Raw genomic sequence first — 27,391 nt, 5'->3', positions numbered from 1 at the left:
TACTGAGAGTACGAAGCAGCAATAGCACATAATACTTGGTTTTGTTGGAATCTATTGATTAAAAACAAATTGCAATACCATGTGAGAACATCTTAAATTTTATACTACTGTCACTTCTGGATAAGAAAGGAAGAAAGATTTGCTAAATATTGTAAACAAGCTTTGCTTCTGTGTTTCTACATTGTCCACGATTATAGGAAAACCTTTTTTCTATCCAAGCCTTTAATTTTTGAATTCATTGTAATTATAGCAGGATGAGTAATATTTTGGTTGGTTGTCAGAGCTCTTTCTTGGTTCATTGAACAAGATGATCAAAAGATTTTTTTTCCTTTCAGGTAAGTAACTTGCCTGAAAACTTGGTGAATTACCAAGTTTTCCACTAAACATCTTGGTATAAATATATAATGTTTTCAAAAAATCTGATTTTTGGTAAAGGTATTGTGATCTTATCTGTAACCTTTTACAGACTATATGAGTACTTTCCTGTCACTAGTGACATGTATGATATTTGTGTGCTTTTACCTCTGTCACATCCTTTGCAAATCAGTTTGTAACTTGCCCATTGGGACAGCTATTTCAGTTGACTGTCAGTGGTAGCTATTTTTGTTTATGGCCTTCCAAAAGAGTATTTTGATGATACAGTTGTTCTGGTCTGTTTTTTGCTTTCTCCTGATGGACTGAAGAGAACTTAGTTTTGTTGCATCATTTGAAATGAACTTCTAAAGTGTATTGTTTTTTTGTAAACTAGGTTTATGAAAATGTATTTAGCAGAGAAACCAGAGTTTTGATTTTTAAGGAAATTGTAGGGGTTGTTTTTGTATACAAGTAATGGTGCTATGCTAAGATATGCTAGAAGAAAGATTACCTGATATTTTTAAATAAGAAAATCCAATGTAGACCATTACCTTCTTAGTACAACTTTTTTTTTTTTTTTTTTTTTTAAATATAGGTCGCAGAATTGAGATACTTTTTGAAGTACGCTGTATGAATTGCTTGAGTTCTGTGTTTCTCTAAGAGTTATCATAGCTACTTTGGAGAGAATAAGGTAGATATTCAGTACTGTGACAGAGAGGAACAGATTTCTGAAGGGTAATTTAATGTCTTCAACAAAATATTGATATGGTTTGAATTTTGTATTGCAGTATAATGGAAGAATATTTATTGAATGTCCAACTGTTAGTGTGAAAAGTGTACATATTTATGCCAACTTTGTAGCTTGAGTGTTTTGTTGGTAATATTTTTATGCTGTTACACATGCCTCAGATTTAGTGATGAACAGTTCCATGGACTATTTGTGTAGTAGTCAACACCTATCATTGTTGATTTTTAAGTTTTTCCAAACTTAAAATAATTCAGGCAAGATGACTTATGCTAACTGATACTATTAGCATATCAGGGTTTTTTTAAAATATTTTAGTAATTTTTTGCATTTTTGGTTTACTTTTTGTATTCCTTCATGCATTGGTGAAAAGTTTGGTATAGATTACATTTCATTCTGTTTTACCAAGAAAGAAGACATCAAATTAATATTACAGATATTAGCAGTTTTGCTGTTGAGTACATATAGTTCTTGATGATATTCAACTTTAATATCAGTATTTGAATGGCTTTTTTCCCCTCTAAGCTTTCAAATGTTTAAATTTTTTTTTTAGAATATTGCTATCCATGTACTTCTACTATCCATTAACCAAATTATAAATTTTAGGTTCCAGATTTCATAGAAAACTGATAACATTAATAGTGTTAATTGTACATTAAATAATTTAGCAAAGAGAAGCTTATTATAATAATTTGTGTTTTAATAGTTTAGTTACTCAGTTTGTGAGACAAGGAATGGAATAAAGACCAAGGAAAGAATTTGACAGAGCTAAATGTGCTATCTCACATGATTCCTATGGAGAGCTGTAAGAGAAATTAAAAATTGTGTACTTCGTATATGTACAATAATTACTGATTTTGATATTGAGACCATTTTTGTAATGCTGGGAAATTTACAGTTTTGGAGGTAATTCAAGTAAAAGAATATTGCCTTCTTCGAATTTCCTTCAAACCTAGCTTACACCATGATCTTTCATGCTAAATCTGCTGTGAGGCTCGATTTTTACTCTGACAGTATAGATAAGGCAAAGTTTTGTCTCCAGAGAATGAGATTTGGCAGAAATAGGCAAAGAAAATGAGTCAGCAGTACTTGTTGTGGTAAAAAAGTCAGGTACATCATTGAAATATATTCCTAGTGGCTTGAAAATCCAGAAATTCAAGATGGATTACCTCCCCTTTTATTTGAGGGGCTTGGAAGAGCTGGAGGGTTTTAGAAACCTGTTGTGTTGGACAGAGAAAACAGAACCAGACACCCCTTTGGCCTGGTGTATGAATTTCTGTCACTTTTCATTTTGGGCACTTGTCAGATGCCTCTGAATCAGTAGAGTTCACTGTTCTGAAAAGCTGTATCAGCAAAAATGGTAAAAGTCCTGCTGTGTAGTATTACAGCTGGTAAGGTAAGAGTCAAATACATGCCAAAACAAGTGCAAGGCAGGGAGCAGGAGCAAGGGAAGGACAGAAGCAGTGATTGGTGAGGTGGGGAGTGAGACCATTGTTTTCAGTCACATTGTTCAGTTAAGTTGACTCAACTGCCCATGAAGCTTTTATGTTTAGCAAAAAACGCACACAGGCCGTGACTCTGTTACTCGTGATTCTGGTTTGAATAGCTCTACAACACATTTTGTACCCTCATCTAGTTAGTGAGTGATTCCAGAGTGGGTGGTGTGGTTAATGTATTTAAGATGAGGGCTTCTGCTGAAGGGAACATAGACAAGCTGGAGGAATGGGATAGTAGGAACCGGAAGGAATTCAGCAAGGACAAATGCCAGGCCATTCAGCTAGAATTGCAAGGACTAATCCACTGCAGTAGTACATGCTGAGCACTTGACTGGGTCCGTATCAGTGCTAATGAAAAGGGTCTTGTGGTCCTGGTGGAGAATAGGCTGATCATGCCTTCTGTATTGGATTTTCCCAGTAGAAAGGGCAGGCACTACAGTAGCAAAAGTGGTCACTAATTTTTGCTCTACACTCATTAGACATCCTCTGAAATACTGCAAGAAAGATGTTGACAAACTTGAGTCTAGCAAAAGAGGGTCAGGGCCTGGAGTTCTAATATGTGGGTTTATTCAGCTTGGAGAGAAAGATGCTGAGGAGGTACCCAGAAGAGGCTTCCCATACTTATGAGGAGATTACTGATAAGGTGCAGCCAGGCTAAAGTACTGAAGTACAATGCCATTAACATGGGAGGTTCTGATTAGAAAGAAAGGGAATACTTTTGCTCTGAAGGTTATTAAAACACTGGCTCAGGTTATCCAGAGAGACTGTGGGGTAAATTGGAGATAGTAAAGGGAAGTTTAGATGAGCATCCAAATCTGATTTCAGTGTTGACTGTTACTTGAGCAGAAGGTTGCACTAGATGATCTCCGGAGAATTCCTTCTGTGATCACTTCAAAACTGGCATAGAATAGGTTTCAGTAGTTAGGAAACTGTACACCAGTCTGTGTTTATAACTTTGGAATTAATCAACTGAGAGGAAACAAACTCAAGAGGGTAAAACAGGCATCATCATTTCTCCTAATGGAAGACTGACTACCAGACAGGGGAGGAGTACATGAATTAATTTAGTAGTGTGAGAGAATCACTGAAAACTGTAAACAAATATGTTTTGAAATATTCATAAAACACATGTTGTGCATTTGAGTTGTATTGCTAATGAGGTATCTCTTCAAAGGAAACATCATGGGAATTATATAGATAATTCCTAAGCAATGCAGGTAGGACCAAGGTGCCAGGGTATGTACAATAGTTATGCTGGTCCCCTTACTCCCTCAGCGTTCTCTAGACCCAAAGTGACCAAACAGCTATTTGCCTGGAAAGGTACAATGCTTCAGTTATCACCCATTTTTAATGAAGCAAAGAATGCACCTGCCTTGTCCTAAGCATGTTCATAGTGTAATATTAATTGTAGTCTTGTATTCCTTTTAGAAATGGGCAGGCCATAAAATACTGGCTTGAGTAACACTTCATAAAATGATTGAGACCTTGTTTAATAATATGTTAGTGTAAATTATAGAAAGGTTAATTCAGCTTTGGAGAGCTTCCTATTGTAAGGGTCTTTCTAAAAGTACTCCTTATTTCCTTACACTGCTTATTGTTTGTTGAACATTTCAATATGCTATAAATTATTTTTTAATAAGATGCAGTAAAACACTTATTTTTGGTTCTGGTTTTCAGTGTGTGAATTGAATGTCATGGGATTTTAGATGTCAGTGTTGATAAGGACATATTAAATATGTTTTATGTAAGTAAAATTAGTGTGAGATTCTTACTTAGTTTGGCTTCTTTGCTCGGTAATTATATACATTCTAGGTGTACATAGAAATTACTGGTTTGGATCAGTAAATTGGCAGTTCCTTTAGTCTCGTGTTGTAGCATAGGAGTTGAAAAGAGGTACACCAGATCAATCCATGGAATAAAATTAGACAAATACACAGATCACCAAATTTATAAAGGTAAGTGTGGGAATGATAGTCTCAGCTACTGTAGTGGAGAATGAGTCCTGAAAAGTTCCATTGGCCACTGTAGAGGAAGGATTTGAACTGGGAGAGATGGACTTGCTGTGACTGTGCCATGTAATCAGAGACACAGACAGAACATGATAGCGGAGCCTGGCTGTGGGTGTTGTTAGACACTCTGACTTTTTAGCAGTCTAAATGTTAGTATAGCTGTTGTCACTTGGGAAGAGGCTTTGAAATCATCATAGACAGCTCTCTGAAAACTTAAACTCTCTGTACTTGCTATCAAGCAAGCAAAAAAAAAAAAAAAGAGAGTAAGTCTTCAGGAGGAAGAAAAATCATGCTATTACATAATGCTATGCTATACACACAGTTTTGATACTGGTTGCAGTTTGGATCAGCATTTCTCAGAATTGGAAAGCATTGGAAAATAATAATTTTTATTATGTGCTGTTGCAGCACGTGCAGTTTCCTTTGTGCAGAAGGACATTGAATAGTAATTGGATAAAACAAAGACTATCCTGGAGCTATAGGGTCTCCAACAGAGAATTCATTCATACTAGACAAAGAGAATCTTGATCATAGCTTGTTCTTATCTACCAGTGTTTTTTGTATTTATTTACAGCTTCTGGAAGAGGAATGTAAAGTGTTTCTGGCTGTGATCACATGTAACACATTTGGGACATTTTTTTGAAGGCAGTTTTGAAGCTCCTTTCAAGATGTGGAAGTCATTGAATCACAGTTTTTGTTCTGTGCCACCAAATTCTACCTTTTAGTGGTGTTCAAGGATATCAGTGAACAAGGCTCAGGTTTTTTGAAAGGACTGTTCAGGTGTATATTTACAAGCGGAAAACTCTTAGCTATGGAATTGGAAAGCTAAATGATGGACATGAAAGTTTATTGAAGAAATGCTTACTAAATAAGCCCTGATGCAGCCAGTGAAGAGACATGTTGAGTGGTTGAGACATTAAGAAGGAAATAATGAGTTAGAAGAGTCATGTGAAATTGTTAAAAATATCCCAGCTGTATGAACCATTAAAGTGATTTTTGTACTTCAAACATTGTCATAGGATTTTTAATAGGTAATGTTTCTAGGTAACTTAAAAGACACATTCAGTGGATTGTAGTATGACAGAACAGTTAAGTATTGATCTGAAGATCTAAAATGCATTCAGTTATTGGCCTATGATGGCAAAAGGCAAAGAGATTTCATGAAGCTGTGAAACGTGTGAATTTTTAATAAACCCATGTAGTGTTATGGAGATCTAATATATAGATAATTTTGCACCCATAAAGGTAACTTGAAGAATTAAGGAATTATAAATTATTTATATTACTTATTAGGTTCTAAATTAAAAAAGAAAACTGTCTTGGGTAATGGTGTGATTATCAGGATGGACTCTTTCATTCAGTGAGTACCTGTGGGCAAAAAAAGATAGCAATGTGGTAGGAAGCATCATCACTGGAGTGGAGTGTGTATATGTGTGTGTGTGCATAATTAAGGTGTACTGTTCAATGTTTACCTTGAAAGGCTGATGGAATTACAATGACAATGTAGTGTGCGGTAAAACAAAGTAATAATGAGAAGCTTGGGGAACCTTTGCTTCCTAACACCTTTCTCCTTCCTCCCCCCCCCCCCCTTAAAGAAAGACTTGTAAATGATGTGATAATTTACCTTAGATAAGAAGTGAGGAGAAATGGTTTTGAAGTTTATGAAATACAAATGGTAAAAGGGAAAGCATGTTGGAAGATTAAGTTCTTGTCATATACAGGAGTGTGTTATAGCATTGTTCTAGCTTGAAAGCAAAACCAGTGAGAGACTCCAAGTCAGAAATACAATTTATTCGGAAAATGGAAAAGAAACAAAATATATGCAATAATACAAAAGGAAGACCGCTGACAAAATCAGAATACAACCTGTCACCCCTTTGTCCAGCATGTTGGGAGCAGTCTAAATTGGAGTGGCTGCAGTCCTCTTGGAGTGGCAGATGTGGTTTCTGTGGGAGCAGTGGTCCTGTAGAAAAGGTGTAGTCGTCCAGTGGAAATCCCAGCTGTCTCCTCTTGGAAACCTGTGGGAAGGCTGCCTTTCTGTCCAAAAATCCCAGAATATATCTAGGTGGGAATGCTTAGCTCCTCCCCCCTGGGAGGGGCTGATGTAATTCTGAGTCATGCGGCGGGTCCTTGATCACCTGTACAACAGAAACGGCTCCTGGAGGGAGTTATCTCTGAGTCATGTGCCAAGACATTGATGGGCCCATTAACAGGAGATAAGGAAAACTGCCCAGAAGACAACTGCTACACAGATGGCAATAGAAAACATCCTGCTTCTTAGTCTCGGCCATTATCCACCCCTTTTTCTATTTCCATCTGCATCATGATGAAACCTTACATATAGTTCTCACTTAAGACTGTTTCCCTGTGGTACACAAAGGGTTCCCCCATCCTTCTGCATTACCCACCAAGTGTAACTGGGTCCTTGAGCAAAAACCCAGGGATGGGTTTGTCTTTGCCTGAGGTGGGATTAATCCAAACAGTCTTTCCTAAAATACCTTTCGTATATACCACAGGGACTTTATCTCCATCTGCTGTGTGCAAGGGTTCTGACCGGGCAGGACCAGCTCGATTGATGGACCCTCGGGTGTTGACCATCCAGGTGGCTTTTGCCAAGTTCAATTCCCAATGGCTATATTGCTGTAAAGGTTAATGTGTTAATGTGTAACTTTTTAGGCATTTAAGAAATGTATTCCTACTTTTGATTTCTGAATTAGTAGTTATAATTGGTTCTGCTTTGTTTTATAGTATGTAAACTTGCTTTTTAATACTTATTTTTTCTCCTCTTCTAAGGATTATGTACTGAAGGCCTGTACCGTGTTAGTGGGAATAAAACAGATCAAGACAACATTCAAAAACAGTTTGATCAAGGTAATCAGAGATTCTTTTATTTAAAGCTAAAACAGAACATGAATTCTCCCTGGATTTATTACAGTGCAATATAAACGGATTGCACTTTCAAACCAACTTCTATAGCAGTGTGTCCTTAATGGTCTGGTGGGTTGTATTGGTATAGTCCAGGTTATTACCAGTGACGCTCCAAGGATGGGGAGGGAATCTTGTTGCAGCTGGCTTAAATGCTGTTAAAATATTATCTAAGTGGTATTAGAAGTTTTGAAAGAGTTTAAGTGCAGTCTTAGCTGCTCCTTGTTTTAACAGTAAGCATTAAGGCATTCACTTCTGCTTATGCCCCACAAGTAGTAATTTTTTAGTGAAATCTCTCTTGAATAATACGCATTATTAAATTTCTAACACAGCCTTTGTCATTGTAGAATATAATGAAGTGTGACTGGAAGTTTAGGCTGTTCAATTTATGTTTATATTTTAAAATGTAAATATTTATTAAAAATTCTTGAATGTTAATAATGAAGTTGAGTCTGTGAAAAATAGTAAAACATCTCCTAGATGTTAAAGAAAATAAATGTTCTGTTTCTTTATGCTTTGCTTTGCTGATTAGCAGCATTTTGGGAAATAGAATTTATAACTCCTTACTGAGCAAAATTGATTAGTCAGTTAATGACAAATACAAAATTGTTCAAGTCGTCCTGGAGAATTAGACAACTTTGGTTTTCTGATCTTCTGCTCTTTTGTAATACTGTCAGATTTTCTTATATTAGATTTTTTGTAGGTTGGTGTGATAGCAGCTTGTCAATAGGTTCACCTTTTCCTTCCTAATTTAATAATCATTTAGCTAAGTTTTAGTTTTCAGTGTTTTGAATAAATTCTTGTCTTCATAAAGTATTATAAGGAATGATAACAGTAGGTTTTACTTACACTGCTTTTTTAAAATTTTGTTTTGCAGATCATAATATCAGTCTAGAATCAATGGGAGTAACAGTGAATGCTGTGGCTGGGGCTCTGAAAGCTTTTTTTGCAGATCTGCCAGATCCATTAGTTCCTTACTCTTTGCATCAAGAGTTGTTAGAAACATCGAGTAAGTAATTAACAACCTTTTCGTGATTTAATTGTGTTATTTCCATTGCCCTCAATTTTTACTTCATTGTAAGTTGAAAGGACTATCTGCACTGAATATTTCTTAAATTCCTTAGACACACGTATTTTTTAATATATTTTAAAATTAGAAGAACTACATATGATGAGATGAATGTAATACACTTATTTTTCAAAATAAATATTGTATCTTATTTCTCGTTTTCCTAGAAAATTTAATTGGGAGATATCTACTTTTTTCCATTTCTTGTTAAGTGATAAAAATGAGGAAAGCTCTTGGAGCAGCTTGGCAATTGTTTAATGGGAAAAGCCCCCTGAATTTATGAATTCTTACATTCAAAGCAGACTTTAAAAATCAGACACATCTATTATGGTAATTCTCTAATTCACTAAGATTTTTTTTTCAAATTCTTTTGGAACTCTTATATCTTTGCCTTACAAACATTTTTCAGATGTTTCATAGTATTCCTGTCTTTGAAATTAGTGTCTCATATTGGCAGCAAGGTGTTCCACAAACGACCACCATGCTTTTTTACAGAATATGACTGTCATGTACAGTATTCCAAAGTATTTTTTGTTCAAAACATGGAAGCAATGGTGTAAGCCTAAGGCGTGGGCCTGGACTTGATTAATATAGAGCCCATTAGAAATGTAGTATTTTCTGATAATATCTGTAAATAGCTATTTTTGGTATTTCTGCTGTGCTTTTCAAGCATATTACTTGTTTAGTGTAGTTACTTTGGTTTTATTTTTTCTTACAACTATAACAGTTAAATTCCAGTCAAAACATAAAATAGCTTAGAATATAAGTGTAATTACTGTTTTAAAATGCCATTAACACTATAAATTTATTTTTGGGATATACTGGACTGGATTTAAAACTTTTTCTATGGCATTAGGGTAGATCAAAGTTCTTTTTATCAATGCAGTCAAGTAATAGAGGGGAACTTATAGTCCTTTTTATATGAATCATCATTGATTAGAAGCATATTCTGCAGAATGTATGGATCCACAGCATAAGTTGCTGTTTTTTAAATAAAATTGTTGCTTTATTTCATATTTCTTTCCCACATGTTGGTTATTTCCTGTTTGAAGCATGAATAATGTCCTTTGGGCCTGTGAAGAATCCCTGTTCTACTTTAGGCAGCATATTTAAAATAGCTGCACCAGCCCTATTTGTAATTTTTAAATTATTTGAATAACTGTGAAGTTTAAGAAGCTCATGTGGATGTCTTTCGTCACAACATTTTGCAAGCAGAGGGAACTCTAACAAGAAATGACCCTGTCACATTGTTATTCTACAAGCCAGCAGTAAGTTAGTCAAGTAATTATTCGCTGAACAGCGATAACTAATTCTGCTTAAATTCAGAAAAATCTTTTTGTGCTTAGTTAAACTTGCAGTGGGTGTAGTTAGTGTGCTTAGAGTAACCAGGACAAACTCTATAATAAAAAGTTACTCTATGGAAATAAGAATTTTATTAAATATTTTCTCACTTGATATTTCTCTGTGGGTTACCTGTACCACTATACTAGGAAAAAGACTTAGCAACACTTTATTCAGTATGTCTTTCTAGATGTGTCAGAAAATGTCACTTATTTCTATAGAAATCATGGATAAGACAGAACGACTACACGAGTTAAAAGAGATTGTGAAGAAATTCCACCCAGTGAACTATGATGTCTTCAGATACATAATAACACATCTAAACAGGTTTGGTATTTTTCAGTTTTGTTTAAGTTGTAACAGTTGCAAAAAAGGTTGTGTTTTTAACAATGAATTTTCTACTAGAATTGAAAATGTGGAAAAAGAAATTAAGAGTTACAGTTGATTAATAAAGCCTTACAAGTTTGTTTCTCACATATCTTTGACATATATTTATCTGGCATTATTGCTTCTATAAAGTTAAAAAAATGCTGTACATAATAAAAGCCTGAAAGAATAACTTCACCTAATAATAATTATGCACCTAATTATAACTGTTACAGACCCTCCTCCCCTGGAAGTAATAGCTATTAAAATCATAGACTAATCTAGGTTTTAAGGAATTTGAGTAATTTGACCTAAATACCCTCTTCTCCCTCTCCCCCTTCCCCCTCCAGCCAAAACAGGGCTACCTTCAATCAAAATCTAAAATATAGAGCCCAAACCCTGTGCTGAATAGTTAAATATAGAACAAAGCTGTAAGTAACAGTAAATTGGTTACACTTGCTTCTTAAATTTTGCTTCTTCCACAAAATTTAATGTTTTTATATTTAAAAATTATTTCTGTATTTACTAAAACAGTATTGATATGCATCTATCACATCATAATCTGTGCCTTTACATGTAGAATATTGTCATTAAAAAGACAGAAAAAGAGCAGCTTACTTGTGCTTCTTATTCAGCTAAAATGAAATTATTCTCTGAAATCCACAGAACGAGATAAACTGTATTATTGTTGAGGTTATAAGGGATCCTTGGAGATTAATTTGTTCAACCCCGTTGCTTTGACAGAGTCAAATGCAACAGATTGCCCAGGATGGTGTCCAGTTAGCTTTTCAGTATCTCCAAGAAGTTAGACTCCAGTCTGTCAGAACAACCTGTTTCAGTGCTCAGTCACCCTCACAATAAGAAGTGTTTTCTTATGCTAAGAGAATTTCCTGTGGGTGTTTGTGCCCATTGCCTTTTGTCCTGTCACTGAACACTACTCAGAAGAGTCTCAATTCATCTTCTTTACAACCAATGATAAGATTTTCCCTGAGCTTTCCCTCGTCTGAGGGATCTTTGGTTTCCTAAGAATCTTCCTAATGTCCCTTCATTGGGCTCACTCCAGTGTGTTCATATGTCTGTTGTGCTGGGGAGTCCAGAGCTGGATCTCAGACTCCAGATGTGGCCTTTGCAGTGCTGACTAGAGGGGAAAGATCAGTTCCCTTGACCTGCTGGCAGCAGTCCTAATGCAGCCTAGGGTGCTGTTGGCTGCCCTTGCCACAAGGTCACCTGGCTGACTCCTGCTCAGTTTGTTGTCTGTCAGGACTTTTTTGTCTCTCTGTGCAATGTTACTTTTCAGCCAAGCAACTTTGTGTATAGACACATATATAAGCTTTTAATGACATTTAATTGTTCTGGACTACTGTTTGTGTTTCTGCAGATATTTATAATGATCTAATTGAGCTTGTAGTACAGGGGTAGAAATAAGAACCTTTAACTTTCCTACTTTGTCAGCAGGGAGAATGTAGATACTCTTGATTTGGACTTTTCACAGAACGTGTAAGATTTTGGAATTTAGGTGCCTACTTCTACATTTCTCTCCATCACATGTTCAACTTGCTTAACCTTTATAAAGTTGTCCATTTTCCTTTTCAGGGAAATGGATCAAATTTTCCATTGTTCTCTTGTCCAATACAAATTCAGCCCTAAAATGGATAAAACCATAGCAATGAACAAATGCCCATATTACAGAACTTCAAGATGTGCTTACAAGTATATAAAGTAAAACGAAACATCTCAGACTTGACACAGTTATTAGTTATGTAAAGAGTTAATTCTTAATCAATCTGATAGAAATTTTTGTGGAAGAATGGCAGTCTTGGAACTGTCAAAAGTCTTCATCTGGTCACCTATTGGCATAGCACAGCTGAAAGTACAATGTCAAGTACCTGGATTGCTGCAAGTAAAAGAGCTAAACATAATTCAAAAAATTCCTGAGTAGGTTCTGATGTATGTATATCTACAAACAAATGAAACATACTAATCTTGGAATTTACTGGAGAACATAAGTGATGTACATTGAACTTTTTGGTCTGGTCCTCTCTCTACTAGTAATGTGTGATTTACATTGCAGGTTGCTAGTAACAAAATGATTTTTTCTTAAAGGAAGACTGTAATTTTTTGTCTCATTTGCAGTGTTAGGTAGTTAGATTCCATTCAACAAGAAATCTGCTTGGATATAAGCAATTGCATATATAGAAAGAGGTGGATACAGCTGTGTACAGGATCTTAAAGGCAACTTGACAGTCTGTATTTGTTTTTAAGAGACTAATTTGTGGTAAAATATTGCTGGTATGTAATTAAAATGGAAATGTTGTTTGCCAAATGAATTGTTCATTTTATGAGGTAAAGCAGTCTTCTACGTGATGAAAAAACTCTCATCAGAAGCTAATGTTTTAGATGCTTTGTTTTTACATCCTACGTAATTACAGTAAAATATATGCTATTGTTGTATAGTTAGTAATGATTGGTGATTTATACTATTTTGATGTGTCCACAAGCACAAGACCTGGTTGTTGAAACAAAAAGTACAAGTATTATCCACACAGTTTGAGACCAGTAACCGTGAGAATTTAATAAATGGCAATAGTGAGATGAATTTTTCATTAATGTTATAAGCACCTTTCTGAGCATTTCAAATAATTGTGGTTAATTAACTGTAAGCATAAATGTGCTTGTAAGACAAGATAGTGCTGGATTGACCTTGGGCTTTTTGATACTAGTTGTGTTTTATACACATTCTTTGTTAACAAGACCTTTCATACATACGGACTAATATGGCATAATATGCTTCTGAAGTCTGGGAAAATACCAGTGTACAGCTTTTAAAGTCTGATTAGAGTGGGTTTACAATCTGAAGTTCCTGAGACTTGGCAGTGGAGGAAGTCTCAGGATCAAGAGAGACAAATAATTTTTAATTTTCAGTGGACATAGAGGGTAAATGAGCACTTGCTGAGCTCTTAGATGAAGATTCTAAAGTAGTTAGAGAAAGTTTGGTAGGAGACCAATATACAGGTTTGGTAGGGTTTTGTTTATTCTTAGAAAAGGTAAAGTAAAAGCAAAGGTAGATTTGAAGCACAGGAGGGAATGCAGTTGATTGTTCATTTTGTTTAATCTGGTTGTGAGCTGTTATTGGGGAAAAGGTGCGATGCCTTTTTTTTTTCCTCACCTCTAGCCATACGTTCCCATTACTTCCTTTATTTAGTCTAATGATTGTGAGGATACAGCATGTCAGTAATAATGCTAAGCAAAATGTAGCTTACATTTATTCTTTGATCTATAAATGAATTAATTTTTTTAATGAATTTTACTGCCACTCAGAAATAGGATCCAAATACCTTTGGACCAAACTTACTCAAAACAGATTGAGAGGCAGTATTTGTATACCTTCACACTATTTTTTATACTTATCTTTACCATTATACATGCATTGTAAATGAGTGGATATATTTTCTTATAGTGTTAATTCTAGTGTTTACTGTGGCTTTCACAGCTCTTCAGTTTATGGACTACAGCCAGCTGTCAGAAATTCTTGTGGGCTGCTCTTCTTAATCATCAAAATTGTAACTGACAAATTTCTGAAGTTTTATTTTCTGTCTATTTCTACACAATTGTACTACAATTGTAGTTCTGCTACCTTTGTGATATCTACTGTAATATAGGAAATGTATGTTCTCAGCTGAATGCATATCTTAGGTGTTTGCCAGATGCATTAACACATGATTTTTCATGTATCTCTCAGTAATTACTTTTAGATAAAATTGTGATGTCAGTTTAGAATGCAGAATATTTTAGAAGACCCTGGCTCTTTCTAGCATTTTGTTTTTCTGAGTAGGTATTTACTTAAATTATAATTTTGATAACAGGATGGTTTGTTATCCTTTCAAGGTTTTTTGGTTTTGTTTGGTGACAGTATTTCAATAGTGAATTTAGATAAATAGGTGAAGAACCTGTTTCAGTTTGTTTATTATTGTCAGTTCAAAATGCTGGTGGAATGTTGAATTTCTTTCTTGATTAAAAGCATAATCAGATTCTTATTAGTTAGCTATCCAAATCTGGAAATGACATGGCTTCTAAATTTTCTTCTGCATAATCACCTAAAATAGTCAAGAATATTTCTAGTTGATTGCATACTGGTTTTAATTCACTCTATGTGTATCATTCTCATTTCAGGGTTAGTCAGCAATATAAGACCAACTATATGACTGCTGATAACTTATCGATTTGTTTCTGGCCTACTTTGATGAGACCTGATTTTGAAAACAGAGAATTTCTTTCTACCACCAAAATCCACCAATCAGTTATAGAGACCTTCATTCAACAATGTCAGTTTTTCTTTTACAACGGGGAGATTGTAGAAGCACCCAACCCAGTGGCTTGTCAGCCGCCGCCTTCCAACCCAGTGCAGATGGTGGAACCCATGGTACCCCTGCAGCTGCCACCCCCGCTGCAGCCTCAGCTGATACAGTCGCAGTTACCAGCAGACCCTCTTGGCATTATATAGACAGATGATGATTGCAGGCAGCCTGGAGCTGGACAGTAGAGACAAGCTATAGACATGCATGTTTCAGGATACAGTAATGTACTTCATATTTATGAAAATTAATTCCCATCCAGCTGATTGGACATCTTTTTGTTATATCCCGTACTGTGTTCCTCATTTGTACACGCTGCAGATAAAAACTATGTGATAAGCATGACTGGAGAGGTTTAATTTTTAAAAGCAAAAATAGCTATAAAGTACAAAGCTGCTGCTGCATGATACCTTATTGCAATCACTATATCATTCCTGTGACGGTTTGTCACAATATATTGTGAATAAAAATTTTTCTATAGAAATTAAATGATTAAAAAAATTACATTTATGAAACATTCAGTGCTTACAGCCTGCTTTATGGCTGGTTTTTGTTATTTAACATGCTATTTTTGGCAAATTTCTTCACATTCAGGCATTCTGTGTAAACAACTAAAGCCCAACTATAGTTTATTTTGTAATCTCCTGGCTACTTATGTGACTTTATGCTTAGGGCGGTTTATGGAAGAATGCAAAATGCACTGTCGAGAATTTTACGATCCCTCACCATCCATCTTTACATATAAGTAAACCTGTGGACATTTTAAGGGTGGGTGAACTTGCTTATTATTTCTTACAGCACAATACCAAGGACATGCTTGTTGTAAAAGTGAGTTTCAAATATTGTACAAAAGTTTTGATGTTGCCTACTTATTTCTTTATGTTCCATTACCGAACTAAACATTTTGTAAAACTGTTAATTCTGTAAACAGCTGCATGTTTAAAAGATCACTGATGGTCTTGTAAACTTAATCTAATATATTTTAGATATTTTAATTTTTCCCACTTGGGAATACATTTAGTGTTTAGAAAATAGTTCATGACATTTTCATAAAAGGTTATATAACTTTTCATACATAAACATGATTTTTGTTGTAGTAAAATTCTCTAAACCAAACAATGTTTTAATCTAGGACTTCAATTAATCTATTCTTTAAATCTATTTTTATGTGACCCTCTAAAGATATACAAAAATGAATTGCTAATACATGGCAATAAATACTTTGGGTACTGACAATTAACCTCTTTGGAGTGTGTATATATAAAATCACATGAAATTGTATTCATATTTTTTTCCTGTGGTATGTTGTACTAAAATTTCAAATGCCTTTTTTTTTTCACCATATTTTTAAATTATCTTTTTTTCATTTATTTTACTTTTATATTGGTACAAATTTTGCTGTAAAAGAATGCTGCTTAATTTAAACAAATCTTTTGGTTAAATATTTTGATAGTGGTAAAAAAAATTAGAAGGTTACAAATTGTAGCAAAGGAGAGACCATAGATAAACACTACCTGTGAGACTTTTCATAGCAGCTTTTTTTCTTTCATGCTCAAAATGTACCTTTTTAGGTCTGCAAAGAAGAAGGTTTTGGCTCATTCAGCTGCTAGAATGTTTTGTGTAGTTTAAAAAAAAAGCTTTATGATGGTCACTGTTGTAATCTTCACTTATAACAAGATTTAAGATCGTCTTGTATGTATTATAGTAAATAGATGATTTTGAGAATTAAGGCTTTTATTAAGAGATTGATTTGCTCCATTTTCCCAAAATAAAAATTGCCTTTCCCACTTATGTCCTAGGTATTGTACTTCTAATGACTTGGATTATCATTCCTAGATTACTAAGATACCATAAACCTGGCTGCTGTTTGAAGTACATGTATATTATAAATTATCTTGATATTGTGTTATATTCTTGCAAGTAATTATCTTTTTTAAGAAAACATAAACAAAAAAGAAAAGTCAACCCTATTCGTATTGCAAAGCACACAGGAACTAATAGTACAATAAAGTCTGTCCTATAAATTGTAGTATTCCTAACTTGTTCTACTTTACCTGTTGTCTATACAGCTCTTATTTATAGTTTTCAGTCTAATCTTGGCATGTTTAGCAAAGAAAATGAAACTTCAAGAGTTTTATAAACTATTTCTAGGTTGCTAAAGAATTTATTTTTCTACTGTATATGGCATAGACAAAGCATCACCTGTACAGGAAACAAGTCTATTTCTATTAGAAGTAAGCTTAAGAATAAATGTCAGTCATATCCATATTTAAAAATTCCATCTATAAAGTATCTCCAGTCTTTGTAATGTGAATTACATTTTAAACTTTCTATAAATTCCAAGTTTTTTGCCATAATATTTAACTAATCTTTGGATACTAATTTTTAGAATAATTTACATTCCATTTCATTATGAACTTTCATGTTGATCTTTTGATCAGCAGTATTTGCAGTACCATTTCTTTATATATGAGGTTGTGGCTAAATGGCTAAATCACTATTATTTTAAAGAATCTCAACACTTCCATTCAGCCAAATATGAAAGGGTTATTATATTTACTGGATAAACAGAGAAATAAGAAAGCATCGCATGCGGTGCTTGTCACATGGAAGAGTCCCTGCATACTGTTTGCATTATAGAACTGTTGTATGCAGGAATGTGGACATGTGTGTATGTGTAATATATACACTTTGAGGTTTTTTATCTGTTTGTGTGTTTATGCAGACATGCATGCACATGCACCCACATAGTAAAGTTTTTAAAATATACTAGGAAATTAAACTGGTTATTAAAGATTTTTAATAGAGCTTTCTCTATTATTATTTTTATTAGTGCTATAAAATGAGGAAGCATGTTATTATATCCAAATTCCTCATACTTTGGCTCATGTAGACCCTTCTAGTTTGAATGAAAATCCAAATAATAATAACTATATTTTTTAATGTGAGCATTTTTACCATAATATCTATCTTGATAAAGATACAAATGTATATTACTTTGATTGAGCCATCTCAGTGACACTTTATGGAGTAGTTTCTTTTTTTTATGTTATAATGGTATAGACATACTGCAGTGCATTGTCTTTCACTGTTTTAGCAATTCTACAATCCCAGACCTGAGTTACAGAAGTGCCATTTTAACTAATGCTGAACAGGTTGTTTCAAAAATCCTTACCCTTCATGATCTTGTGGAATTTGAACTCATATAGTGTAAATAGATCACAGATGTCAATTTAAGTGAAAAGAAACTTTGTTGTTGTTACATGTTTTCTCCTTTATTTGAATCCTGGTTGCTAGGAATTTATAGGTATGTTTATTTTTAGTTGCTGGAGTTTAGCTTCTCATATTTATGATAAACATCGAAAAACTATCAGTTGGAGATTAAAAAAACAGGCCATAGTTTATGTGCTTCTTTCATTTTTTTTTCAGTAATTGTGATGCTGTTTGTCAACTGCAAAAATTGCACACATTTTAAAAAAATTTCAAGTAAAAATTTTGTTCTTTGTTTATAATGTAATCTTTTATTGCTACATCAGGAGAATACTGCAGTGAATTAAGTATCAGTGGAGCTTATTCTGTATAAAAGATGCAACGAATAAAATACTAAGATGCTTACTGTGTATAATGTTCAGTTTAGTTGCCTACTAAATTTTTAAAGGCAAAAGCACCCTATCTTTCACAGACACAAATTAAATTCAGCACTAAATCATGCTGAAGTAAGAGTGCAGTGTGTGTTTTAAGTTTTTCTTGGGTGGGAGGCTGTCTCTCATGGGTCTCTTTAAGAATTCCACAGGAAAAATAAATTTAACCTGAAGTGAAAACTGTGGGCTTTTAAGGTCAGCTTTAAGTCATCAGAGTTGTACATTATTGGTCATGATTCTGCTAATGATATGGGATAAACAGCTTTGATAGTAGTACTGCTTTTAGTTCTCATGTTTGCAGTGTCTGTGCTTACTTAAGTTTTTTCAGAACATCTTGAGTCATATGGCTGGTGCAGAAATAACTGCAAAACCTTCCTGATGGTCTTCGAATCTGAACACTGTTCAGGTTTTATTTTATATATATATATATATATATATATATATATATATATATAGCATCACATTCAGATACTGGAGCACTTTAATCTCAAATGGGATTCATTTTACATGTAATTTACTCAGTGTGCAAATCTCAGTTATTTAGATTGCTTTATCAAAAAGCAGCTCTACTGGATCTGACTGATACATAATGCACTGATCAGACTCCAGTTTCTGATGAGTAGCTATCCCAGAGAACTGAAGTGTAACATCAGTGATCACTTGTGTCAGATTCAGTCCTTCAACTAATTCATGGCGTCAGGAAGGGATGAAGTTAATCTGTCATCATTAGTGAACTGAACACTTCCTGCCTTTCCTTACTGATTATTTCTTTCCTAAGTGTGTAGCTAGTGCATCTTATGGCTGTTTCCCATATGTTTCTTATCTTCCTTGTAGAAAATAATGCATGTGTGTTTAGAGCTGACATTTTGTTGCTGAACTAAGTGTCATTGATGCCCAGCAGACAACTTAGTGCTTTTATATTGCCGAATAGGGTTTAGTATTCTTGAATCATTACTGATTTTTGTTTGGTGTGATTTAGAAAATAGAAAAATAAATTGTTTCACTAAATGCCTGCAGTGCAGCAGCTGTGGGTTTTTTTCAGTGTTACAGTGTGATAACAAAAGACTTGTTGCTTCTACTTAGAAGCTGTTTGAGTTTGAGAAAGGGTGGAAAGGAAATCCTGTAGTGAGTCTAGCTAACAACTCCATGTCAGTACTTCAGGGTTAGAAGCTGTGATTTGCAGAGTACCTCTGGCTGCTTATGTGACTGACCAATTTCTGCAGTGTAGCTGTAGCTTATATTCCCAAAATTATGGTACCACAATCTATCTGTTCTTGCAGATCTTTTTGCTTCACAACTCAAGAAGTGAAGGGAGGGCAAAGTGACTGTTCTCATCAATTCCTGGAGTTCTCAGATTTGCTACTGGTGAGAATTGTCAGGGGCTCCTAAATTGCTTTAGCAGAGTTTTGCTGAAGTAGAAATCATGGAGTAGTAAGTTTTGAATTAACTGACACTGAGTGCAATCAATTAATGAAGCATGTAGAAACAACCCAGGTTGCACTATCAAAGTGCAGGTGTTACGGTCTCCCCTTGAAGGCTCCACTCTCAGTACTTGACAGTGTGACCTGAGTTTCTGCAGTAACAGCCCTTGGTCACATGGATCCTGTGCAAGTTGGGAATGAAGAAGAGATCAAGAAACCTCAGAGAAACGAAAACAACTTGGAACAGCTTTCTCTGAAAATATTTAGATGAAATTATTAAACATGGAGTGTAGTAAATAAAAGACATACGGGGAATTAAATGTCCATGATTGGTTACTGAAATATATATTGAAATATGTATGTATATATGCATGCTTTTTAACTTACTAAAGAAGTGGATGTTGATGCAGAGGTTTTAATATAGTAAAACCAGTCAGCCTGCTACAGGTGAATATTGGCTACAGCTCAGATGTAAAGTTTTGAAAAATGAATGTCAACAGTTTTATCTAATTTTGGTACTGTACTGGTGAATTATCTAGCCCTAACATTAGTTTAATTTTGTTAACCTATTATCTTGTGGCCACACAAATAATCCTGATTTTATGTCCTTTATGTAACTGTTATGAGTTGGAAAGTTTCTTTTCACATAAAACTGCTGTCTTTACTCGTTTTTTTGACTTAAAGCCAAAACTTAGAATTCATAACATGATCATACTACTTGTCTCTTGTAAAACAGACAAGATCCCACCTAAGGTTTATAAAAATCTGACAATACTCTCATTATTTCCTTTTGTCTGTACTTTTATGTGTGCAGTTTTGGGGATGCACTTGTTCGTATCTGGTGATTTCTGATTGCTAGCAGGTAGATATCAGGGTGATCCCTTTCTATATCCTAACCTGCTTTTTATAAAAGAGTGCTGGAAAGACCAGCAAGGAAATAATTTAAAAATGGTGAAGGATAAACATGAGCTCTCAGTACATCAATGAGGTGAAGATGCTCCTCTCAACTGGATTTCCTTTCTGTGCTAGAAGTTTGCGTGTAGGGTGCTTTTAAGCCTTCCACTGATAGAGTAAAAGGGAGGAGGAGATGGAAAAACTCTTTCCTATGTACCCTTGTCTCTAACCTCAAGGGTGAGTATTAGTCTTACAGAGTTTGGGCCACAAAGTTCTCTGTGTCCAGTGTGGAGTTTTGACCCCACAGAGTCATGGATTAGCATGTGGCCTTCAACTGAACTTGACACAGCAAAGCAGTGGGGACATACATACAAGCCTTAAATTGTTCATCAGCATCCTTACACCTGAAACACGCTGCCCTGATAGTTTTGTCGGTTTTTACTTTAAAATAGTTTTGAATGGTATTACCACCATGATCTGTAGATCAAAGCGTTCTTTAGAGGATACAATGATTCTCTGACCTGAAATACTTCTGAGGAAGTAGAAATCAAGCTCTGTTCTCCTTGGGATTGTGCACGGTACTATCAAGTATTGTTTTGTTTCCTCTCTTCTTTTCAAAAAAAGCAGTTTCTAAGAAAAATCAGAGGACTGAACTGTTATCTGCCAGAGGTGTGTTTTTGTAGCGTGATAGTGACACCATGAGGTAAATGCCCAGGTCATTCAATGAAGGCATTGAAGATGTGAATCCTGCTGGAATAATTTGGAAGACTGTCTGTGGCAGAGTAAGTGAACTGTAGAACAAATTCTCAGTCATGGCTATAGTTCCTCTTTGGAGGAAATTTAATACTTTGTTTTGTTTGTCTTTTCTGTTGTTCATGAGGGGGATAAGCTGGTGTGCATGGAATGTGATTGTCAAAGGTGAGGTCTGACCCTGTAAGGAAATGAGCAAAAAATTTCACATCAAACACACTAAAAGGCAATGCAGGTGTCTATGTCCTGTTGTAGCATGCAGAGTATTGGGAGGAGCTGGATGCTTCTGTTTTTCTCCAAGATCACGTGCTTTTCATGAAGGGGACGATCTCAGTTCCCTTTGGATTTTGATTGCTGCCCCATATCCATTATTTTACTTAAAACATTTGATGTAATAAATGTGGTTTTCAGGTACTGATCTGTAAATGGATTTAGTCTGATTTCCTGAAGTGCTATCCTTTCCCACCCTACATTTTCTTTATTTTCTTTCTCTCCCGGTACACTCCTGCTCATCCCCAAAACAGCAGAGCTGCTTAGCTGGAGTTCTGTCAATATGAACAAATGATTCTCCTGCAGGCTGCAGGGCTTTATCATTTGGGAGTACTTGGCTTTAGATCTTGGCTCTCTTCCTTTGCACTATAAGAATTTGTTTTTTAACTTCTGGAATTGCTACAAACCTTATTCTTTTCTTCTCCCTAAAGTTGGTGGGGATGAGTGTGCCAAAGTGAGTGTCTACAGGCAGTTATTTTTTTTTGTGCATTAATATATGGAACACATTCCCAGAGCCCTAGGATGGCAAAATTTCTTCTGAAATGAAAAGAGTAGCTTAGAACTCCTGAGTCTTTTTCCTTCTGATGTACTCCTTTAGGAAACCTACAGCTATTCTTGCAGTGAATAGTAGTAAAAGTATGTTCCTGAACTCATCTGGATGATAAATATCTCTACATTCAGAATTGTGTAGCTAAAAAAAAATGTAAGCAATTGCCTTCTTGCAGACATACTGCATGCAAATAGGACGTGCAAATAACTTAGCTCATCAGAAGGAAACCAAGATAGAGTGGGGATTTTAAGAGCTAAGAAGTTTTAAACTGACCGGAAGGAAATGTTTATGGTGGGTGTTCTTTCCGTTCTAGGGTTTTCAATGGCTTCTGTCTGTGTTTATAACATGAGGACATGTCCTCACACATTCCATTCCCAGTGCTGCAATGCTCATAAGTAACATCTAGCTGTGTGCTTGATGAGGAGATGCTGAAGGCAGTTTGCTTTAGCCTTTTCCCTTTCAATGTAAAACCCAAGATCTTTAAAAGGTTTCATGTAGGATAAGGGAGTTTCCCACCATGACAAAATTCTCAGGAATAGAGATTGTTGGCCAAAACTACAATCTCAAGATTCTTTGGGGCTTTTTTCTTGACTGGTGGTCCTTTTCTTAAAAAAAAAAAAAAAAAAAAAAAAAAAAAGCAGTTGAATTGGAAACAACTTTTTTTTAATTTTTTTTGAGAGGTGTTTGGATTTACTATTAAAAGAAAGGATTAGAATTAGCTAAGTAACCTTCTGGAAATACCAGTGAAGTATTCAAATTAAAGGCAATAATCTGTGATTAGTTTTTCGAGTGACCTCATAATTTTCTTACTAGCAACTAGATTATTTTTTAAGGCTTTAAGTGTATTTTGTTTGCAGGGATATTACTGCCATTTTTAAACTACAGTTGCAGGTAGTTTCTGTGTTGAAGTAGCTGCATACAGGAGGCCCTGGATTTTTAATTATTCTGATGGTGAGTGAAAAAAATGTAGATTTCTTCCTGAGAATATAAAAATGAGACAGCTGACATTTTTTACACCAAGTATGTAAATGAACAACTAGGGTGACTTTTTTTGCCTGGATTGGTGGAAGTTTGCTTTCAACTGCAACTGGCAATAGTGCAACTACAGTACCTGGAGCACCCATGTACAAAGTAAAGAGAACCATTCTGTTAATGTAACTTCCAGAGAGAGAAATTTAGGTAGAGCAGATGAAAGCGTGTATTTATTTTTTCCTTACTGGACGTTTGAGTGCAAGAATGACTATCATACTCTGTTTATAGTCTTGGACATAATCTGGCTGAATATAAATGCCAGATGTATATTCTCTAACCTGCCTCTCAAAAATATTTAGCAGACCTATGTTCCTGCATTCATTATATTTTCATTTCTGACTGTACCCAGTTCCTTTTTTTTTTAAAGAGATGATACCTGCATATGCCCAAAATCATACTAGCACAATGGCAGTATTAGTTCAGATTAAAAGGTTTAGTGAGTGTTGTCAGAAAACAGTCTTTGGTTAATCTGATAAAGATAGAGCAAGTCATGTGCTATTGTTAAAATGCTGGTCTTCACCTTAAAGGGGAAGTAGAAGCTAAGTGGAGATGGCAATGTTGCATTTCTGCTTTGATGTAGGCTCAGTTAGTGAGGAGGGAATGAAAGTTTTTGTTTACTTGCGAAGTCCTCGGCAGACGGCTCCGATGTGATCGGTGGAAATCTCGCATACGTGCACGTGTGCACGGAGGGTTATGAAAAGGGCTCTCTGGCACTGCTGTTTGCTCATTAATCTTGGAACTTTGTGTCCCCAAATGTTTCAGATTCAGCTATGTATAGCACAGCATGTTAAATTTTCCAGCTTGTCTTGGAAACTCAAATTTGCTGTAAGTGCATACATTTTTAGTCTCTCTGCTTCCTGAACAGCATTCATGCTTTATCAATATACTTGGTGTTTAAGAAGCAGAGAAGAAAATAAAGGTGATTGAATTTCAGAAAAATCTGGGAGTTTCTGTATTGGGAATTTGCCCCTGTTCTCTGTCTGTGGAAAAGATCCAGCTGCATTGTTCCTACAGGCACTCTCAGGGTAGCTGAGTATTTTGTTCCTAGGCAAGGCACAGTCTCAAAGATTGGCATTTCATCTGCAGTTGGGTCCTTGAAATCTTTGGTAAATGGCTGTGTGCTGCTCTCTTTAAATATTGAAGAGAAAAAGTTATCGTCCTCTGATTTTGAAAATAAAATTTAGAGAATTATCCTCTTGTTTCACATTGGCAATGTGAGTCTTTGCCCTCTAGAGGCTTAAAGGAACACACTTCCATTCCTCAACTGCAAATTTTCCCTCAGCCTTCTCATTTTAATTGATGTAGGAGATAATGAATTGTGTAAATGGGAGAAAGAAGTTCACATATGTGCATGGCATCTTCGTATGCACATAGTGAGGAAATGATTAAAGTCCTTTTCCTTTTTGACTCTAAAAAATAATTGTTGTAAAGATGCGTGTAAAAATGCATGGGCACCACCAATGTATGGTGGTCTTCTCAAATCTAGGGATCTGATCTCACCCTTTGGTTTATTGGAAGAACTGCAAATGGTATTTTTAGCAAGATTACTGCTAAAAATTCTCTGGCCCTCTCTTCTTCCCCAAATGAATCAGGTAGCAAAGAGCAAAGAGTGACCTTGCCTGACTCGCATCACTCACTATTATACTCTGTTGCCTTGCCCATTTATTACAGCCAGCTGTTCTCTCTTGTATTATGCTTAAATCACAAGTTTCTGGAACAAGGAACTTTTCATGCTGTGGGGTATTTGGCACCTTCTTGGGTCCACACCTGTACAGTAAAAAAAGTAAGTGTACAATAGTTGGGTTTATGCTGAGTTTTATAAATCATAATGGTAAAATTTAATTGGATGCAATACCAATAGGATGGTAATAACTTTGTGTATATTTTTAGAAAGAATAAGGATACAATAGGAACTGCATTTAGAATTGAGAGACCTTAGAATGATTTTCACTCTTTTTTTTTTTCACTGCTGGCCTACTTTTTTTCTGTTTTCCCTTGCTAGGTGGTAGACCTCTATGGCCATTTGGTTGTTTCTGCTAACAAAATTCTGGAATTTGTGGAGACTGCACAAGAAACTGTTTAAGAAATGTGTGGTTGGGGGGAAATGTGTGGTAGGGGGGTGGAGTTAGATAACATTTAATAAGAATATTTAAAAGGCCATAAAATAGGGACCCAAATATGGAAATGGATAAGAGCTAGAGTTAAGGCAGAGGTCTTCAAAGGGGGAAGAACGTAGTTGTTAATAAAGGTGAAGACGCAAAAATAAGCTGCACAGGGGAATGGTTGCATGCGTTAACATAATGGTTCTAGTTCTATGCTATGCAAGTGGATTTTTTGGACTATTTCTATGTATTTAAATTGTCTTGTTTAATCAATACATCACGCTCATTAATCACTATTTATAAGTATTAATAAAGTATGCTCATTAGTTTTTTAAATTTACACTAGCATTGATATGAAACAATTCTTGACACACCAGAGATTTTATGAAGTAAGTGTTGTCACTGAATATACAAATGTAGGTTTTAATCATTCTTATAGTTTGGAAATTCATCCTTTTTTTTCTTCTAAACCTGTGAAATAGATTTCATGGTTTTCTCTGTGTCTTATTTTAGTGATACAGTAGCCTTATGGGAAGAAAGATTCTCCAGATAGCCAAGTTAAATCTTCTTTACTGCAAGATATACAGAATTCTTGTAGTTCTATTGCAAGTGGACGTGGTGGATATTTATTACTATCACCTTTACAGTGATCTTTAGATACCAGAAGATTTTTATGGCCCATTTTTCTCTCACCGCTTTCCATGACTCCCTTAACTTTGTCCAGGTAACACAATCTCTTAAGCTTTTTTGTAGTTCTGTTTAGAAATGTAGTATTTTTTTGCCTTTCTTTTAAGTATATTGGTGGTCCAAACTGAACGCAGTCCTGACCAATCTATGAGTACAAATGACACCTGTTTAATACCTCTTGTGTCTTGTAAATAACAAGTAAGGCTGATTAACCCCATGGCTAATGTACTATGTGCCCTGATTTTATTACCAGTGTGTCATCTTAAAATAGTACCGTTCATTCTGCGAGACTGGTTTGTTCCCCTATTGCATAGTTGTGTGGGTGTTTCTGTCCACTCGAGAAGTTCAGTGGTGTGAACCACTGTGTTACAAGCACCTCCTCACTCAGTAGGCACTTGAGTGACAGGGACATGTGGGGTGAGGCTTTCTGCCTTTTGAAGAATTGGGAGAGGCACGTGGCTTTCTTATTAATTGCTCCTGAAACACTAGCTATTAAATCATGCTACAACTCTGTGATCTAATTCTGTCATTGAGAAGGATGATAGAGAAAACACAAAAGACACAGTAAACCTCACGGGTGAGAGCAAAGGCAGCCTTTTAAAACGGTTACTGAATTGAGTGATGAGAAAAGATGTGCCTCTTAAGGCATGTATACTTAAAGCAAATGCGATTATCATGGCTGCCTTGCTTAGAAATGTAAAAATTGCTTTGTTTAGTGAGGATTCAAGAATTAATGTTTGTTCTTTATTGGATGCTTCTAACATTCCGGGGAGAAATATAGTTGGGTGATGTAAGTTAGATGTCTTCACAGCTGAATTACTTCAATATATCCAAAATGTTTAAATGCTCCCCATTTATCAGAGTACCTAATCAGCATTTTATAACTCCTGGGTCTAAAATTGAAAAAGTTTCTTGCAGTGTTCTTAGCTTTGTCTGCAAAGATACATGCAATGTTTTACAAATAATGCAAATATATTTGGCACTGAATCCTGTAATAAATATCTCATTTAGTACATGCTAATTTAAGACTCAATGTCATGTTTCCATAAGGTTTATTGACTATTAAGTTTATGGCTCCCTTCATCAGTTCCAGGGCTAGATAAAAGCAACTGTCCCCCCACCCCCAAATCCACAAACTTTAATTTATGGAGTAAATACCACTGTCTGAAGGTCTGTGATGTGGCCTTTTAAACACACATCCCTCTAATTCTTCTCACTTTCTTTACATTCATAGTAAAGTAAATCCATAGCACTGCAGTGTGATTCCTCATTGCAATAGAAGACATTAATCAAATTTTGCTGGTTTTGGAATGCGATATCAATATCACTCCCTTCAGTGTTGACAGTGCATTCCAAAGTCTTGAAGCAGCAGTTTCTTAAATGACAA

The 27,391-nt window shown here is 35.3% G+C and overlaps 1 protein-coding gene across 3 annotated transcripts in view; it reads left to right on the top strand.

Annotated features, from left to right (window-relative positions):
* The window catches only part of ARHGAP5 (Rho GTPase activating protein 5), a 46,299-nt gene extending 28,017 nt beyond the window's left edge, over positions 1–18,282 (top strand). Inside the window, exons 5-8 of one of the 3 annotated variants that reach the window (XM_068192960.1) lie at positions 7,398–7,475; positions 8,407–8,538; positions 10,161–10,266; positions 14,476–18,282. In XM_068192960.1, coding sequence (XP_068049061.1) covers positions 7,398–7,475; positions 8,407–8,538; positions 10,161–10,266; positions 14,476–14,806 — 647 coding nt within the window. In that variant the 3' untranslated portion in view covers positions 14,807–18,282. Of the gene's footprint in view, positions 1–7,397; positions 7,476–8,406; positions 8,539–10,160; positions 10,267–14,475 lie in introns of those variants that run through there. The other 2 variants (XM_068192961.1, XM_068192962.1) reach the window with 2 other exon arrangements.
* Positions 18,283–27,391: the final 9,109 nt, after the last annotated feature.

The sequence above is a fragment of the Anomalospiza imberbis genome, chromosome 6 (genome assembly GCF_031753505.1).
Source record: "Anomalospiza imberbis isolate Cuckoo-Finch-1a 21T00152 chromosome 6, ASM3175350v1, whole genome shotgun sequence".
In the NCBI taxonomy this organism is placed as follows: Eukaryota; Metazoa; Chordata; class Aves; order Passeriformes; family Viduidae; genus Anomalospiza; species Anomalospiza imberbis.
Note: the sequence above shows the minus strand (reverse complement) of the source record. Positions and strands in the feature narration are given on the sequence as shown.